This window comes from Rhamphochromis longiceps, linkage group LG13 (assembly GCF_057381845.1).
Source record: "Rhamphochromis longiceps isolate RC_006_pf linkage group LG13, R_longiceps_female_GT1.1, whole genome shotgun sequence".
NCBI lineage: Eukaryota > Metazoa > Chordata > Actinopteri > Cichliformes > Cichlidae > Rhamphochromis > Rhamphochromis longiceps.
In genome coordinates, this window is record NC_140569.1 from 11,122,619 (window position 1) to 11,142,381 (window position 19,763).

The following is a 19,763-nucleotide window of genomic DNA, read 5'->3' on the forward strand; positions in this document are numbered from 1 at the left end:
CACTCTCGCGAGGACTTTTGGCAAGTCACGTGGTGCGGATGTTCTTCCACGCTGCGACAGAAAACATGGCTGCGCTCTTGAGATCATCCCGGTTACTCAAGTTTTCGCCTTCGGGTTTGCTTCAGATCACATGCACTAAAAGAAACGGACCGACGCTTGGTCGGCTGTACAGCGGGGCTCTCAGCGGCAGAAGGACCGGAGTTTGTGCCCGACAGATCGGACCTGTTACTGAAAACGCGTCCAGGTACCAGGCATCTGTGATTCACGCGTGAGCATGCAGCAGCAGAGATGTCATTGAGGCTCAATGACACCCAAAGGCACACGCAAGTGTTGACAGATATGACCTGCTGCATTAAATGTGGTTTGTTAGGATACGTTATAGATCACGTAGGTAACAGCTCAGTTCTCGTTGGTTAAACATGGCTACCAGGTTATGCAAGGTGATGATGAGTTGTTGTGTAACCAGGGTAAACTCACTGTCTGTTTAATCTGTAATCAAGCCGGTTACTATAATCTAGTTCGTAATGAAGCTGTAACTGTTAGCAACCACTTCCTGCCATCAATTTGCTCCCAGCTGTACACACGCTGACTTTTGGGCCTATCACTGGAGACCAGTGTGCACTGTTACACAGCAGCCACGATGATGCGCGTAAATTGCAGCTTAAATGAACATTTATAGTATTATTAATGAGCACGAAAGAAAAACTGGCCTCAGCTGATATAGAAGTGATGGCTACTAGCAGCCGTGGACCTACTTGGAGGGACTTTTTCTTCACTTCAAGGTCACAGGTCTGGCTTTCACTGTGTACAGCTGTGTAACTGTCTTTGACAACATGCCTGTTGTTGTGCAGTAAACACATACTGTGATGGTGGGGCAGACTTTCTGAAATTAAATATTTCTTTTCTCTGATATCCATCCACAGCAGAACTGAGTTAGTTATTTTTCTGCTGTTGCATTTATACCTATGGCCTGTATCTTCACAGTCGCGTGTGGTCATATGCAGCGGGGTGTGTGCGTAGTTTTTCTGTGGCCACCGAGCTAAAGGATGAAGCCAGCATTGCAGTGCGCTCCAAGCAAGCGCAGCAGTTTGACTGGGCCCTGACCAGGCTGGACAGTTCTGTGAGGAGGACCGGTCGTATTACCAAGACCCTGCTTCAGCGCATCTTCCATGATATCTGCAGGGCAGGTAGGCAAGAGGATGAGCAACCACAGAGGGACCTTTAATAATGGATGCCTGCTAATGGCCATTTGAACTCTTTGAGAGACAGTAATGAAATGTTTTGCTTTCTCTCTCCTTCCTCATCCACCTCTGCTATCTGCAGGCTATCCCAGTGGTAACCAGGCCCTGTTGCTGCTCCGTAGCTGTGGGTCCCTGCTGCCTGAGGTGCCTCTGGAAGAACGCACTGAGCTGGCACACCGTGTGTGGGAGAAACTGAAGGAGTTGGGTAAGGGGCTGCGCTAAGTACAGTCTTGCACACACAAGAGATGTGCACTACAAAATCCTAGTTGTGTAGTGAGTGTTTTGTATATGTTTAATTACCCTGGCTGCACATTGTCTTCGCTAGGTGCACAGTATGATGTGAGCCACTACAATGCTTTGCTGAAGGTTTACCTTCAGAATGAGTTCAAATTCTCCCCCACTGACTTCCTGGCCAAAATGGAAGCGGCTAATATCCAGCCCAACAGAGTAAGTAGTGCAGTGCAGAGTGCTGTAATGTCAAGAAATGCATAGTTAGATTTGTGTTCAGCTACATGAAGAGAGTATTTCATTTTGTTAATTCTAGCTGTTTTAATTTGTTTTATTTTATGCATAGGTTACCTACCAGAGGCTCATCGCAGCCTACTGCCAAAATGGAGATATTGAAGGAGCCAGGTGGGTAAATGTTCTTTTCTTAATAGTAACCTGTCCACTGCGGGTACTTTTGCTGAACTAACAGTTTCACAATTCAGGTGAATGGAGTAGGTGTCTTTAAAGAAACTATTTTGGTTACTCCTAAAAGTCCACATCCATATAACACCATGTGAAATGTTTTCATTGAACCCAGTACTACTGATGAGATTGTCTCTATTTCTACTGACTGCAGTGTGACTTGTGAGCACTGATCTTGCCAGGCGAACTCTCCTCCTGACAAATTTCAGTGTATTTCCTGAGTGAATGACTCATTCACTATTGTTTTTTTTTTTAAAGGAACAGTGCATATTAATTAACATGAGCATTTATATTCATCATGTAAATATGACTTTTGTCATCTGTAGTCCCTGGTATGACCCTACAATAATAAAATACATCCTCCCCAACAATCAGATTGCCCACTATGAGCAAGCACTTAGCGACAGTAGGAAGTTAAAAAGTAACTTTTAACAGGAAGAAATTCTGGCAGAGCCAGGCTGAGGGAGGGACAGCCAAGGCTTTCCATGGTCAGCCCTCTTGTTATATCGTGATCAGGAGGGCTAATCATTATGGGCAGGGATAGCTCAGTAGGTAAAGTGGTCGCCCCATGATCGGAAGGTCGGCGGTTCGAATCCACTTAACGGCTACCCTGAGGTACCCCTGAGCAAGGTACCGTCCCTACACACTGCTCCCCGGGCGCCTGCTTAGTGGGCTGCCCACTGCTTCACTGAGTGAATGGGTCAAATGCAGAGAAAAACAAGTAATTTCCCCATGGGGATCAATAAAGTATCCATTATCATTATTATTATTATTATTATTATTATTATTATTATTATTATTATTATAAATTTTTCTGTGTGGTGGTTTTTGTTTATTTATTCTTTTAAATACTTGTCATTCAGCTCAGCAGCCTTTTCTGTGTCTGGGTATTTTGGTTTACCGTGCTTCTCATGGGTTTACTGTTAGATTACTTGTTGTGTTGCTTGCTTTTTTTTCTTCTCATTTTAATGTTGATGTAATGCTTTTCGGCTTTCTCAGCACCATATTGGGTTTCATGAAGAATAAAGACTTGCCCATCACTGAAGCTGTGTTCAGTTCGTTGGTGACAGGTCATGCTCGTGCAGGGTAAGTGTCAGTACTTTTTTATTTATCTATTTTTTTTAACATATTGAATTTAATATCAATATGTGGGGCCGGGGTCTTTCTGTGTGGAGTTTGCATGTTCTCCCCGTGTCTGCGTGGGTTCCCTCCGGGTACTCCGGCTTCCTCCCACCGTCCAAAGACATGCAGTTTGTGGGGATAGGTTAATTGGATAATCCAAATTGCCACTAGGTGTGAATGTGAGTATGAATGGTTGTCTGTCCCTGTGTGTTAGCCCTGCGACAGACCGGCGACCTGTCCAGGGTGTACCCCGCCTCTCGAGCTATGACAGCTGGGATTGGCTCCAGCGCCCCCCGCGACCCTGAAAAGGATAAGCGGAAGCGACTGGATGGATGGATGAATTTAATATCACATAACAAATGTTATAATTGAAGGAATTTGGATTTAAATAAGCTGTAATCTTTATTACTCGACAGTGACATCGAGAGTGCTAAGAACATCTTGTCTGTGATGCATGGAGCAGGAATTGAACCGGGTCCCGACACTTACGTGTCACTGTTGAACGCGTATGCTGAGAAGGGCGATCTGGAAAACATGAAAAAGGTGTGTGCATTAATTGTGTGTAGTGCCACCTAAGGGTTGAAGGTGTAGGTGTATTTAAGGGTGCAGCTTTTGAACTGCTTGCCACTTTTTTAGCTTATCTGGTGAAGGTATGCTGAGCTTGTGTGATGCGAGGTCTCCAACAGTCCATCCAAAACTCAAAAGAGTCAGTACTCCAACTACAGTTCTGGTCCAACATTAATTTAATTTACAGATAAGGATTATTTAATGGGTGATCATGGTCTGTTGATACTCTTGCTTTATTTATGTACTTCACACATTACAGTAACCTTTGAATTGTGAGCTGGATGAGCTACTGTGTCACTGACATTGTAATTAAAAATATAACATATAATTGTATTTGCAAACCACATGTGAGGATTTTTTTCTGTCTCACTGCATTTTTGCCCATGTTGTATATCGTGAGTAAGTTGAGGAAGGGATTTTACCAACAAAAAGTTCAAAAATCTTCTGTTTTGAGTCTTTTCTACGGTGGCCCTGAGAGGCCAAACGGACTGCAACTTAAGAAAACACCAGCAATAAGAAAAAGGCTGCAAAAGCACACAAAACACAACGGAAATAGGAAAAACGACAACATAAATAGGAAAAAACAAAACAGAAATAGGAGAAACAGATTTCCAAAAGCACAAGGAAAGTGTTTCTGGGGAGACAATAACCCGATGGACCATTTGCAGGAACCAAAATATGCTAAGAATTGCGCTGGGAGACACTTAAAAGAAGTGGAGGATCTATCGGTTTTGTGAGCAAAGAAAAGATGAGAGGTAAGTGTGTTAGCCCAACTATTAGCCTAAAAACCTGTCATCAGTATTGTATGAATCATGATAAAACACACCTAGCATGTTTTGGGTTCCTGCAACTGTTCCATCGGGTAATTTTCTCCCCAGAAACACTTGCCTTGTGTTTTTTCCTATTTCCGTTGTTTTGTGTCCTTTTGCAGCGTTTTTCGTATTGCTGGTGTTTTCTTAAGTTGCAGTCCGTTTGGCCTCTCAAGGCCACCGTACTTTTCAGATATTAGCACGTGTCATCTTAGACCAAGCCTGATAAAGTTTGTTAAATGGAATGTTGATTTAAATTGTCCATTACATCTGAGCGGCTAGCACAGGGAATTAATCTGTTAAAAACAAACATGCCCCCCTAGGGGGCACAAACATATGAAAAATGGGTTTGGCTAATAATTATATTGCTAACTGTATAATAAATGTAATTTTGTCTAAAATAAATAATTCATCTGTCTAGTAATAATGCTGTTTAAAGTCAGACATGTCAGGTTGCCAAATAATTGATATATATAACTTTTGATTTTCAGACAAAATTTTATAAAAGTTATCAGAAGAATTTTAGATTTTCAAGGTTGCTTACTCAGTTTTATACCCCTCCTCTCTCTTCCTTATTAATTTGCTTTCTTTCAGACTCTGGAGGCGGCAGAGAGTGCAGACTGCAGTCTGATGGACCGGGACATCATGCAGGTCATCTTCACGCTGGCCAAGTCCAAACACCAGCAGCACATCCCAGAGATGGTCGAGCGCTTGAGGCATGAGAGGGGTTACGTTCCAGGTACACATTAATGTGACGTGTTTTACAGCACTCACTTTAGTTTTATGAAAGTAAAATCATAAAAAGAAATACAATTTAGTCAAAGTCTCGATTTAAAGAAATTGGGAGCTGTTATACAAATTGTGTGTGTTGTTGTTGTTCTTGCAGATGCCATGAACTTGTGTCTGAGCCTGATAACTCAGGGACAGGAGGACACAGCTTTTCACATCTTGAAGACGTTTCCCACTCTGCAGTCTGATAACTCAAGTGACTCTGCCAACCTGGGCAACTTCTTCCTCCGACATTGCATCAACATGGATACGGTACTCAGGCCCTGGTTTCTTTAAGAGACAAAGACACAGGATTAGACCATATTTTAGAGGAGGGGTGTCAAACATATGGCTGATATAATAAAGACTTTCTCCCTGCGCATTCATACTACACCAAAGTACTTAAGTAATAGATATTCAATTAAATGACAGAAAAATTCCTAAAATTCACTTGACATCAAACTCGGCTGTTTATGGCTGCCAATGTAAAGTTGGTTTGATATCCCTGGTCAGTTCTCTTTAGCAGTTGACTGTTAGCTGGCATTGATTTTCAAACTGGATGCAGGGTTTGTAACGTTAATAACAATATAAATTACATTTTTGTTTCCTATATGTGGACTCCAGTCTCTGGAGAAGATCATCTGCTTCTGCAAAGAGCTCCAAGAGTCAAATATGCACACATCACCACTCAGCTTCACTCTGTCCTGCGCCCTGGAGGCCAAGAAAACTGGTACGGCACATGCTTTCACTTACATGCATCTGCTTACTCACAGATATATTTATTTGCTACTGATGCATGCACACTCGCCAATTTACTTGCATGTGGTCAATTGTAAGCAAAACATAAAAGTTTGCCAGTTATATCCAGTAATATATCAAGTTATTAATTAACTTTTTTATCTGTATTTGCAGGTACTTCTTTAGAGCTGATGAAATTATTTAAGGAGGAGAAGTTGCCCGTAAGACCTCACTTCTTCTGGCCCCTTCTCACTCAGCACGTCAAAGACAAGAACATAGCTGGTACACACACACACACACACACACACACACACACACACACACACTTACTTTTACTACTACCTTTGTGATGATTAAGCCTGATTCAAACCATAACCTCAGGATCAAGTCGTACCCACTAAAACAGCCCTTTGTGGCGATCGTGGCTCAAGAGTTGGGAGTTCGCCTTGTAATCGGAAGGTTGCCGGTTCGAGCCCCGGCTTGGACAGTCTCGGTCGTTGTGTCCTTGGGCAAGACACTTCACCCGTTGCCTACTGGTGGTGGTCAGAGGGCCCGGTGGCGCCAGTGTCCGGCAGCCTCGCCTCTGTCAGTGCGCCCCAGGGTGGCTGTGGTTACAATGTAGCTGCCATCACCAGTGTGTGAATGTGTGTGTGAATGGGTGGATGACTGGATATGTTAAGCGCTTTGGGGTCCTTAGGGACTAGTAAGGCGCTATATAAATACAGGCCATTTACCATTTTAAAGACTTTTTGGAAAGTCAAGACCAGCTAAAATGTTGCCCCTCCCTAAGATACTCATACAACTTTGATTTTGCAACATTGTCATATTGATGAGGTCCATTTGACTTTATTTTACATCCTGATTAATTGCTGTAGAAGCTAAACATGTCTTCATGTGTTAATGTTATGTTTTTTTATGAGTTATTGCTCATGTGCTTGTAATCTGTGCCATCACTTGGAAGCCAATAACTTGATAGAAACCATTAGATCTTGTAGCTAAACAAGCCGCTTTACCTGATGCGAGCAATCTTGTGTGTATGAGAACCTAACAGGTGTTATACAGCCTTGTGACAGAAGGAAAAACTGACCTACCAGCTGTTTTTAATACACGTAATAGGAAATAGGTTTTTGGTGAATGTCATATTAGCAGTTTTTGAACATGTTTTTCTTTTTTTTTTCTGTGGTGCAGAGGGGATTATGACTTCCTCTGTACCAGAAAGAGCTTTTAAAAGAGTTTCCCTTAAATATTAATGACTCACAGAGTGGTCCAACTGGGACAGGTTTCACTTGGCTGGGGCAGTCAAGGGCGAAGAGGTCTGATCCTTGCATGACAGAGTCAGAGCAGGCGAAGACGAGACAAACGCACACAGAAACACCTACTCACAAATCCACACGGGTCTCTCTAGAGAGTTCTTGGAATAGATAGCAAATTTTAGAAGATGTACACACTTTGCATTTGTTCCGGATCCTAAATAAATGTTGACTTTCAGAAAGTGCAGAGGCAAATGAACATTGTATTTTTAGCTCATCTGGCTGAAGGACCGATGAGCTTATGCCATGGCGAAGCTTCTGTCTGCACATCACAAGAATTGCTACTTTTCCTTCAGCATTGCTCATAATTTAATCAAACTTGCACACATTGGTCACCTAATGGGTCTTTTGGCCTTTTTTTACAGGAAATAACTAGAAAAGCTACTACGTCATTAACGTTTTGGTTTTTATCGGGTTTCTGGAACTCTAAACACTTTTAGACCTGTTGTGTAAGTCTTTGAAATAATCTTTGGTATGTGCTTCTAGCAGTGTTGCAAAAAGACACCGTACATATAAAAGCGAACACTACATCAACTGTGCAGAAGCAGTCTGAATGGTTGGACTTCTGCATCTCCCTCCTGCTCATACAGACCCACATAGATGGATGCACAGACCTCTCGGATGCATTGAGGGGTCAGAGGTCGTTTTGCTTCAGTCGTTTCCTCCAATCATTTGTCTAAGTCAACTTGTTTTTCAGTCCAGATGTTTTTCCGATTCCCTGCAGTACTCCTTTTCCACTGAAGTGCTATGCCGATATCTTGTGGGGGTACGGGGCTACATTTAGATTGTGAGAGTAATCTTTGCTTTATTTCTTTCCAGGATAATAATCAAATGGGGACTTTTTTTTTCCTCCTGAGCAAAAAAAGCAGTAGCAGTAACTGGTTGTATGAAATTAACACATAAATGGAGCCATTACATCAATTAATGTAATTTATTTCTGCAAAGTATTCTGGACAATAATGAGCAGGGTAGGTAAAAAAAAAGTATATTTCATAGCATATTATTTTGTACTCTTGGACAACAATGAGCTAATGCGTGATATTACACAGAAAATGTGACGGCTGCCAGAATATTTACAAGAGCAGCTTTTTAAAAAAAAGCTGTTTCTTTCATGTCAGAACAAACTTGACAAATAATTTCATTTTTAACTTTTAAACTTTACTCACCTGGAGCTTTTGACAGGTACTATGTGTGATTTGTGTTAAATGTGGCACAGCCCCCCTTTTTTCCCCCCCTTCTTTCACTGGGCACGTTACTTTTACTGGACTCTTGTCTGACACTCGGTTGAAAACTTTTTGGGGTTTTAGCCTCTTAATATAGTTTAATGGCTCAGCAGATGCATTTTATGGGAATATTTCTGTCCCCAATTTCTGTCTCGTTTGAAGGAAAATAATTAGTTTCTTTCTCTTGTCTTTGTCAGCTATGGGCTTGTGGGGGAAATCGTCTCACTGACAGATAGCTGGCATCTGGCGACTTGTCAAAATTCATAACTCATTAGTGAATGTGCTCTGTCAAATGTGTTCAGTAGCCGCTCGGTTTTTAAGTGCTTTATTTATGCTGAACCCTGGGTCTCTCTTTGGGTTTTTTTAGAGCGATTAATAAATGATGTATTTTTCAACTGTCAGCCAATTGACAGCATTTGAACTGGCAGGGAGTAGAAACCGGTTACGCCGGTGTGGCGATGCTGCAGATTGGCTTCTCCGTGTGGTCGAGACAGATTCGCAGTTTGAATGGTGAGATGTCTCGGCGGCTAGCTTGACAGCATGAACAAGTGGACTAGACAGGAGTTTAAACATGCACAACCACACACACAGACACTTACTCCAGCTTAAATTCTCTGACCGCACAGTCTCGAAGCCACACAGACACATCGGACAGCATCCATTTAGGTATCACAGAAGGAGAAAGGAGGAAGAACGGAAGGAAGGAAAACGGAGAAACTTCACTCTCACTCACACACTCGCTTGTTTGTGATGGTGTTGGCCTCAACGCTCATGAATGATGCAACTTCTCTTTTCTTTCCCCCCTTTCTCTCTCCTGCTGTTGTTGGAGGTGTGTGTGTGTGTGTGTGTGTGTGTATTGAAAGTTGGAAGTGGAGAGGGCGGGCTTTCGAAGACCAGTGCAGGTGATGTGACTGATGCAGAGTGACTTGATTTCATGTAAATGTAAGGGCTCTGAGGGAATTCACTTTGGATTACGCGCCCCACTGTGCACGGCCTATGAAATATTAAGCGCCGTGTCACTTTTTGTCCACAGGTGTCACTAGCAGGCAGAGAGGCTGGAGCTGTGGAATTGAAGGCGGGCAGTGGCGGGGGATGGGGGAGAACATTCTGATTAGGTGTGGATTTGGCGGGTTTGGAGAAAGCATATGTTTGGCCATATATGCCACCTGCCTGCAGCTAGTCGATGCTTGTCAGTCCTCGCAACACAAAGCACTCTTATCACATCTGACATGGAGGAGCAAGAAAAGGGAGCGGAGGGGAAACTGTAGAGGAAGAGGTGGTGTTTCTGGCCTTGTTTGTTTGAGAGTCGGGGTGATGAGGTAAAGGCTCCCTTCTCTGCTTTTGCCCCTTACCTGATTTTGTTTACATCCTCTGTGGGAAGCAGACTTTTCTGTCAGATAGTTAGCACATTCACAGCCTGACCCTGAACTTAATTCTGATTTAAAATGTGGTGTGAGAGCCAAGTATCATCTTGATTAAAAGAAAGAAAAGGAAGGGTGAAATTGCAGCTCTAGATGTCTCACAAAATAGACTTTTTCTTATGTTTTTAAACATAACCTGCCTTTGCCTTGCAGCAACAATGTCTACCTTTAGAGAGTCATGGACACGGAGAGACAGATGGTGTTAGGGGGGGAGAGAGCAAAGGGGGAAGTGACAGGTACTCATGTCCAAGGACAAGAGGAGATGACAGCGACCAGTTCACTCCACTCCACTCCTCTCCTCCTCTCTCTTCTCCATCCTCACTTCTCGTCTGTGACAGTTAACCTGAAGACATGAATCTGATGATGATATCTTGTGACCACTGCCATGCTTAACTCACTACTTTGATACTTCTTGCCTGGATGGTATGTCAGTCTTAATGCTGACCAACCTAGAGAGGTCTCCCCTCTTCTCAGTTGTCCTCTGTGCCAAATCTGTCTTTAAATTGTTCAGACAGGGAGGAAAGAAGAAAGAGGCTTTCACATTATTATGTATTCTGGAGTGAAAAGACAAAAGAGAGAGTGGTATAAATGACACTACATATTATCAGGCCTTGTTTAGCGTTGTAGCTTAACTGTTTTACTAATTTATTCGTAGTTAACAGTTTTGACAGATGAGACAAAGGCACTGGTTCTGTATTTACTATATTGACGTTACTTAGATATAGTACTGTGCAAAAGTCACCCCTCTTTTCTTTACATTTTGCTAGGGATATAGTAAAACGTGCATGGAAGGCAAAAACAGTCTGTACAATTCTAAGAAGCTTGAAAGTCAATATTTTAATAGATAGTATTGGATTGTGGATCAAAATCTATCCATCAGATTTCGACAAGATCTCCAACACCAACACCAAAATTCAGCCCCAAACCATCACAGAGCCTCCATCTTGGTTTATAGATGTACCTACTGTTGATGATTTGAACCTCCCATTGCATTTGTCTTCCACTTCCACTCCCAGTTTCCTCAATTGTTTTTAAAGTACACACTGCACACCTTGTCTAGTTCTTCGCTAATAGCTCTTCGGGAATCACTTTATTGGTGCAAAAAAAAAAAAATTCCTAAAGATATGGTTTTAAAATCCGTTCTTTACCAAGTTATTGGTGATGTGTAGGCACAACACTAGTTCATCCCTTGAAAGAGCTGTCATTTTAAGGATGAGTGATTCTTAGTTCAGTTTAAAGTGGCTTTACAGTGAAAAGGAGTGAGAAAGCAGCCAATGTTTCAACGAAAACTTTTAAAAGATCTTCAGAGAGCTTGGAGAACTATTTCTTAAGACCACTTTAAAAATTCTAAGAAAGTCTGGCTCCCTGGAAGTAAAATGTAAAGAAATTAAGACTTTTGCACAGTATTGCTTGCGTAACCCCCTTTTTTAAAAAAACAAAGAAAGAAAGAAATTTTTAATAACTAGTATTATTCATAGGCTTGCTTCTTAGTTAACTCAATTCAAGCCTTTAAATCAAACCAAAGAAGAAACAACCTGGAGTTCAGAGGAATTAAAGCTTTTGGTTAGTTGATTGTGGGGATGAAAGCACACAAACCTGCTCAACTGACCAAAGAAAAGTGCTGACGGTCATGAAAGCTCATGTGTGGAAGCTGAAAAGCGTGAGAGAACCTGTCCATTTATATACTTCCAGCTATCCATTCACTTGTTTTCAGCTCCTTTTGCTCTCTGTGAAATTGATTATGGATTATTCAGGAGGACAGAAGGTGCTCCCTGTTTTCTTTCATAAAAAAAGAGTTGGATGAAAGTGATTAGGGGGTAAGAATGGAGGGATGGGCAGCAGAGTGGATGGATCCTCCATTGAGAAGATCGTCTGTTTACTTTAACTTGAAAGCAGGTAGATGGATAGTGAGAGGGGACGATGAATGAGTGAAATGGAGGGCGGAGAAGGGTGGATGGATGGAGTGGTTCAGGTAGCCCTACCTGGGATAATGCACCCCAGCGGCAGGTTTTAATGGCATATAAAAGCCCAGGACTCATCTTTTATTCAGCTGAAAAGAGGCTGCCAGGTGAACACATACGTCCCATTAGGATGCAGAAACACAGATATGTGTGTGTGTTTGTTTTGCACCTGAGTGCAGCTTAAATACACACAGCATCTTAAGGTATGTCAACTCAAGGAAGCACTTTAGGATAGTTTTCAGAAGTCCGCTTGGGAGCCAGGTGTATAAGCCCTTGATGTGCTTATGCATAGCATGTATAGTACCATAGATGGATTATTTCTGTCCTTGCACCAAATTGTAACACTTAATAAGAGCAAACACGCACACACAGACGTGTATATGTGCTCATTTAGGCCCATTTCCTTTGTGGCCATGCTCCCAGAAATATGCAAAGTGCTCCAAAGCTGCTTGCATATGTGCACACACAAACATGAAGATGCTTGAAGGCATGTTAAACATGCGAATGGCTGTTCCATATGTATGTGACTGTTTTTGGCCTCTTTCCCTGGAGCAGGACCTCCAGTTTCTGCTGGAGAACAGGGTGAGGGTGCAAGAGTCCACTTCAGGGCAACTGCATGTTTATGCACACGCACTCACTCGTCTGAGGTAGATCGTGAAAGAGCCATTTGCACTTTGTTGCTGAAAAGAAGAGTGGATTTAATAGTTTTTCGTCAGACCTGTGCACAAATATGAGAAAAGGAAAGCATGTATAAAAGTTCTTAATTTCACCCTTTCAGTCACATTAACTTCAAGGCCTTTCATATTCTATAATGCATTTGTCATTAGAATCTGAATGATAGAAAAGCTGGTTTAAAAAAAAAATTAAGATTATCATTTATAACGGTGCAAATAACAACTTTGCTTTTATATTTGTGTGTTTGAGACTTTTCTTCTGATTTTTAAACTGAATATATTCTGGTTTAAGGGTACCTGTTTGACAGTAGCATCCTAGATTCTAGGAATGAGTGATTTTCAAACAATATTTAACTGAGTACCTTCAGAATTCAAAGGAACCTCTGATAGAAGCATTGATCTATTTTTGTCTTTTTTGTCTTTTTATTCTGTTGTTTCATTAAAAAAAACAACAACTCTTAGTTGCTTCTTTCACTACACAACATAAATGCATCCATCTGGGGGGAAGAAAGGCAGATTTTTCTTACCTATTACTTGTGTGTTGTAGGTGTTGTAGAGGTGATGAAAGGCATGCAGGCTCTCGATGTTTCCCCTGATGTCGAGACTTTATCCAACTACATCCTCCCTGTGTTCCCCAGCATTGATGCAGCTCGACAAGCCCTCAAGGTAATCCATAAATCTGTGTGAGGGTTCTTGTTTGTTGGTTTGTTTGGTTTTTTTCATGTGACCAGTTTTCATTTATGTTTATTCTGATTTAAAGTTGTCTGGGATTTTTTTTTGTTGTTTTGGTCTTCAGGATGCAGGCATCTCTGTGGAGTCGGAGGGCTTTTTATGCTCAGAGATGCGCTTGGTGGCTGTGACCGACCTGGCCAAACTCTACACTCTGTGTAAGTACACACTCTCTTATTCAGTCTAAAGAATCTCTGCAGCATTTTTTGCACTTTGCCTGCAGGCTAATTGGCCCAGCATTAACACACACACACACACACACACATTTGCCCACTTGCTTCTCGGTGCTCATCAGGCCTTTTAAGAGATTAGTTTGTGTGAATATGTAAGAAGCGAGAACGAGAGGCGCCTCAACTGGCAGAGGAATGGGATAGAGATGGCCGCTAAATAATGGATGACTCTTCCTGTTTTCCCTTTCTTCTGTTTTTAGTCTCTAGCATCCACCACTCATTTTCACAGGCAGCTGTTGCGTTTCTTTCATTTGTACTCCCTAGTGAATTTATTTTCCTTTTTTTGGCCTCATGTGAAGAAAGTTTTACAGATTCTTTAACCCTCACATATCTTCCTAGAAATGGTGCTGGGTCTTATCTGCTGCCAACGTTATGTGTTGCCTTTTTGTGTGCAAAAAAATTGTCTTGGCAGAATAGTTAGATACTTTTCTCGAATGTGGAAGCAGAAACCAAGACCATGTCCACATGCTTAAATGCATTGTTTAGGGCTGTTCGATATAACGATATATATCGGATGACAATATAAAAACGTCTATCATTTCATTTTACGCTATCGTTTGTTTCGTGGTGTCGCAAAATAAACTGTTTACGGCAGTATTTTTTTCATCGTTTTGATGGTCACTGTAGTGGCTATATTAATTTCTTAAAGTTTTCTCTTTCCCTTATATTTCATATAACCACACTATGGACGGACAAGCGCCTGTTTTTATGCGTTGTGGTTAGCAACAACGACGTAACACCATCGCATGTCCGCTTGTTTATGTTCCACATAAACCTTTCACAATAAAGCTCAAGATCCTGTTGAGATTTTTCAAAATAAACTGAATCACGTGAAAGAGCAGATTATTTATGGATGAGAATTAAAAAAGAGCCGCCAGGTGCTAAAAAATAAACCTTAGACCAAAGAAAACGGCGGCCTTTACAACTTATGTCTAAAAATGTATAGTTTCATGCTTTGGTTAAAACACTCGACTCCAGCTACATGACGCGCAGCTGGAAACACTTCCCGTAAGACGAGCTGCCCGAGATTCACAAAATTTACAGAAAATGCTACATTTTTGTGATTTATATCGTTATCGGGACGATAGAATTCTTATATCGGGATATGAGATTTTGGTCATATCGCACAGCCCTAATTGAGTTACTGCCATGTGATTGGCATAGTGGTGTTTCTTCCAGTTAATAATGGCAGGTGAACGTAGAAGTCTTCACACAGGCAATGTGTCATCAGTGTTACACTTCGACACTGCCTTTTAGGCAGCGTTTGGGACTGTAGCTTCTGGCTTATTACTGGAATAGCATTACTTCTAATCACATTCCCTGTTTGCAGGGTTTTATGCAGACTGGTGAGGGTGGAATAACTATCACATTACAGCTTTAAACAAAGCTTTGAATTTAAGCTTTCTCCTGAACTTTGCTGAAAATGTGCTGAAAGCCTTGCATGTTAGATTATTGATTAGTTGAATTGCAAGGCCACCAATCCCAATCTTAAACTTCATTGCAGGATTCCAGAATGTGAATCGGTTTGTCGCTTTTTTCCCCTGTAATCATGATTTGTCTTCTCTTTCCAGTGTTGGATCCTTCCTTCCCCTCCCTGGACCTCGGTGTTTTCCGCAGCAGCCTCATTCTGGGCTTCAAAAAGTGAGTTATTAGCCTGCCGTCCCTTCATGTGTTCACATGTTCCCCATCACTTTATATTCCATATTTCTCCATATTTTGCCCCCAAACTCCTCACTGGTGTTTGAGGGAGGCCTGTAGCTATGTGGAGGTCACTGCAGCATATGCTATGAATATGACATGTGCAGCTGATCACACCATCTACAGTGTCTGTGCTTCAGCAGCTGCGGGGAAAAACACTACCACACACACATGCATGCAGACACATGCACACACACAAAAGATATACATGGATGCCTCATGCATATGGAGCTTGTCATCCCTTAGCTCTTGCCTCAAAGCACCGTGGGAGATATGTAAATTAGCAGATGCCCAACACTGTCGCTCATACCCAGACCCCCATACTGGTCTCTGGTTGTCTCACCCTACACAGACACACAAACGCAGACTGACCCACAGGCTTTCTTGAAGGGATGTTTATGAATATTTACAGTTTAGCACTACACACCCACACAAAAACACTCCAGCCCCTGAGTGAGGCTGGAGGTGTGTCAAGAGAAAAATGCTGACTTGTCTGCTGGGACCAAAGTTATTTCTTCCACTAAGCCAGGATACGCTCAGTTGAGCTTAAATTTGAGCTTTATAATTCAGCTGGTAGTTTCTTTGTTGTAGTGCATGCTAACTAACAAAAGGGAAAAAGTTATGCTGATTATTCTCAGGAATCCATCATTTAAAAAAACAAGACAATGCCATAGTTTGAGCTTGGCAGCATAGTTTTTACTTTAAGGACTAGAATTATAGCAAAATGCCTTTTTTTTTTTTTTTTTTTTTTTTTTAAAGCTAAAAATTTATTCAGAAGCTTTATAATAAAAATGTAGTAAAAATAATAAGACAAACTTTAAATCGAAATGTTTCTCTACATATGTGTCGTTTCCATTTTAACTCGCAGTATCCACGTTTGTTTTTATTTTATCTCCAGAGCTTTTTTTATTTGCTTTTCTCTCATTGCACACACATGTACACACACACACACACACACACACACACACACACACACACACACACACACACACACTCTCACCGTTCTGATAGTTAGGTTGGCTGACAGGGTCATAATTGGGCTTGTCACTTGGGGACCGTGTGCGTCTGTGTGTGCATGTGTGTGTTTGCGAACGCCGTGTCATCGCTGTGTAAGACCTGCTCCTGTCAAAGACAAGGTCAGGGGATAATTTAATCATTAAAGACCTCTTCTTCCCTCCTCTCATCACCCACTTTCTCCTCCTTTCCGCCAACTAGCTGACAACGCCAGAAATGTCACACATTGTCATCATTTAGCCTGTGTGCATGTGTGTGACTTTGTTTCACTGTGTCTTTTGTGGTTTTTCCAGGCTTTTATACTGCCGTCTCTCCTCTCATGTACAGCGAGGTTGAGAATGTCAAATTACAAAATCTGTCGCTCTTTCTCGGTGTGTTGTGCCACACTGTCAATTCAGAAGCTACGGGAACATGACACTGTCTGTGTTACGATTACTTGATTTCAAATGTCATATCATGTGTGTTGTTAGAATAAAAGTTACGTCATTTATTGAGTAAGTCCTTAATGCAAAACGTCTTTGAGCGAAGATGTATCATTGTAGTTCCTGAAGAACTGGATTTTCCTCACTTTGGGGGGAAAATGTAGCAAAATGTACAGAATTTGTGTTTTTCTTTAAAGGTATGAAAATGTATTTTTGCTGCTTTAAATATTATATAGTGTTTTTACCTAATACTTTTTTTTAGTGTGGCGTTAAAGGGAGGCTGTTAACTACTAGCTTAAAACAGTTATATATTAACACAAAGATATTAAGGGAAAGTAAGCTGGTGACGCATAAAGATGTCCTTTTATATTTAAAGTATAGCCTATGCTTGCTTATGACCAAACTGCACAGCAACTCTGTGAAGTTGGAGTCTTGTTGACCTGCCCTGGGTACTCATGTCTTGTCCTCTACTGCCCCCTGCAGGTCTGCTGATGTGGAGAGCATGGTGAAGGTAAGAGGTCAACATGCCCACGCGGGCTGCAAAGAGTGATATAGAAGTACAACAGAGAGGTTTAGAAGGAGTTTATCAGCGGCTATGTTAGAACAAACAAGTGCAAATAAAAAGAAGCATTTTTTAAACTTGACACAAGTTTAATGAGACATGAGATGAATTTCTGTCTGCCTCTGATTGGCTTTTTTCTTGTAAGTTAAGATGAGTTGCATTTAGGAGGGTTGCAAAATAAGGGTTTGATATTTAATTTGCTTTTCTGACAGAAAGTCACATTCAGTAAAATCTACATTTTTACTGTACTGTTTATAAGATTGGGGAAACCTGCAGTCAGCTGAGACTGAAGAAGTCACTTGGATGAGTGACGAAACGTTTCTCCCAGAAAACGCTATGTCCAGATGAACAGAATCAACTTTTGGAGATAGAATCTACATTGTTAAAACATGGCCCATGCCTGTCATTATTTGGTTATGCCATGTACATTCTTCCACTTGCTGCATATGACGTACTGTAATTTCTATGTGTGATCAATTTGTGTTTCCAGATTACTGAGGTCTTATACAAAGATGAACGCTTCTCTAAAGGAAACTCTTCCCCTGCTGGTAAGGAAACATTTATATGTCCCATTCCTACCAACAATTCATGATGCTGATATCTTGTATACAAGGACATGCCTGGAATGTGTTTGTGTGCATTTGTGCAGGTGAGAAGGAGAGAGGAGTGAGAGTATGGCTGTACGTGTAACTCATATTGGTATTCAGAGTCGGGACTGTATGCGCTGTCACTTTCTAACTATAATTCAGATGACAAAAAAATGCTTTGCATGTCTTTACGTTCAGTCTCAGTAGCAGTGGACTGCTGCCCGGCCCACTTCTCATCATTTTGTGTGTGTGTGTGTGTGAGTGTGAGTGTGTTGCTGTGTGGATGAAAGACCTGCCCTCTCCATCGGAGGAAAGGGAGCCTAGCTGCTGACACAGCGCAGAGTAGTTAAAGTGGGTATGTGTGACTGTTAGGCAGCGTTTTTGCGCTGTCAGTGTGTGTGCAGAGCGTTAATGTCGCTGTGTGTGTGTGTGTGTGTGTGTGTGTGTGTGTGTGTGTGTGTGTGTGTGTGTGTGTGTGTGTGTGTGTGTGTGTGTGTGTGTGTGTGTGTGTCACAGAATGTCCAAAGTGCTGAAACTGGTATGTGTGCAGGTGGGAGCGATGGAGACCGTTATCCATGTCACATCCAGTTACACGACATCTGCAAGTGTGTGTGTGTGTGTACACGCTGCAGTAAGAGGAATCTGTCACTGCCAGCCGTCGTACATTCACTCAAACTCCAGCCCAAAAGCAGCTTCTGTCAGCAGAAAAGAAACACAATCACACACTCTGCAGAGGTTACAGAAAAATAGTATAAATGCACAAATGGCCAGAGTGACTGACACGGTGGCAAATGAAATGTATTCCCAAGACAACGGCTCACTGTGCATGTGTATATGCGTGTGTGTTTGTGCAGAAGCTACAGCCTACTTCCTGTATAATCTGATCGACAGCATGTCAGAAGGGCAGGTGCGGGCGCAAGAAGACAAATTGCGGAAATTCTTCAGTCAGCTGCAGTCTAAGGTACACACACCGATTAAGTTGATTGGGGGGAGAAATGCACACACCACACATTCATGTACTAACATCTCTATATCCAGTACATTCATAACCTTCCCACTTTAAAGGAGCTTGGACTGTCTGATCTGAGATGATGCGGTGTGTAATCGGACTCGGATTATTTACAGTATACACGCTCATCCTGTGCTCTATTTTTCAAGAGTGAAGGTTTGAGTTACGAGGTCCAGACATGTCGAAGAAGATTAAATCATGTTTTACATCAAGGATTTAGGGGGAAAAAAGGAAGAAACAAAAACTCTCTTCACTGGCTTTGTTTGGAATTTAAAGTGTAAAAAAAATAAATGTTAATCCTTAAGTGGACATTTTTTTTTTGATACCAGTGTTGGCAGTGCTGTTTCTCACCTTCATCTGCGGAAATCCTTTTCATATAAAGCGATACTTCATATGCTTTGGAGCAAATATGAATATATATCACAATATTTATTAATTTGTCATTTTCCTTTAAATTCTAATCAGCATAAACATTCACAAGATGAAAGTATCCTAATCAATTTCTCAAAGTCCAGACTAGTGTTTTGTGAGAGTGTATATATCTTTGTTTGATTCTATTTTATTATTTTGGGTTTTGAGGTCTTTCATTTTTATCCAGAATTACATTATTTTATTCATCTTCAGGGTTTTTGACTATTGTATATTATATATTTTAGGATTTTTTTTTCTATATATATCCAGCCATTATTTAGTTTTTTTTTTTATGTTTTTTTTTCGTCTTGTATGTATTTAAAGTTGTCCTGTTGTATTATATTTTCATCTCATTATTGGCTCATCAGTCATCTGTGGAGGGCCTTAACCCACATAACATAAAACACACAAAAGCTCAAACTCTCATCTGCAAAGTGGAATCCAGTGAATAGTTGCATATTCATTTTTGAGTAATGAGTCAATAGCGTCAACTCTAATTTGCATGCAGGTCATCTCTCAGGTATTAATCACCAAAAAAAGGATGTCACTGAAAGAGTTTTGCCATTTTGTTGTTAAT

The 19,763-nt window shown here is 41.3% G+C and overlaps 1 protein-coding gene across 1 annotated transcript in view; it reads left to right on the forward strand.

Annotated features, from left to right (window-relative positions):
* Positions 1–22: 22 nt before the first annotated feature.
* The window catches only part of lrpprc (leucine-rich pentatricopeptide repeat containing), a 59,803-nt gene continuing 40,062 nt past the window's right edge, over positions 23–19,763 (forward strand). The window contains exons 1-17 of the mRNA XM_085427582.1: positions 23–244; positions 985–1,187; positions 1,324–1,446; positions 1,567–1,688; positions 1,816–1,874; positions 2,931–3,017; positions 3,470–3,596; positions 5,024–5,168; positions 5,316–5,470; positions 5,822–5,927; positions 6,110–6,217; positions 13,072–13,190; positions 13,321–13,411; positions 15,055–15,124; positions 17,101–17,128; positions 17,670–17,727; positions 18,621–18,727. Of these exons, the coding sequence (XP_085283708.1) occupies positions 39–244; positions 985–1,187; positions 1,324–1,446; positions 1,567–1,688; positions 1,816–1,874; positions 2,931–3,017; positions 3,470–3,596; positions 5,024–5,168; positions 5,316–5,470; positions 5,822–5,927; positions 6,110–6,217; positions 13,072–13,190; positions 13,321–13,411; positions 15,055–15,124; positions 17,101–17,128; positions 17,670–17,727; positions 18,621–18,727 (1,914 nt within the window). The 5' untranslated portion in view covers positions 23–38. The remainder of the gene's footprint in view (positions 245–984; positions 1,188–1,323; positions 1,447–1,566; positions 1,689–1,815; positions 1,875–2,930; positions 3,018–3,469; positions 3,597–5,023; positions 5,169–5,315; positions 5,471–5,821; positions 5,928–6,109; positions 6,218–13,071; positions 13,191–13,320; positions 13,412–15,054; positions 15,125–17,100; positions 17,129–17,669; positions 17,728–18,620; positions 18,728–19,763) is intronic.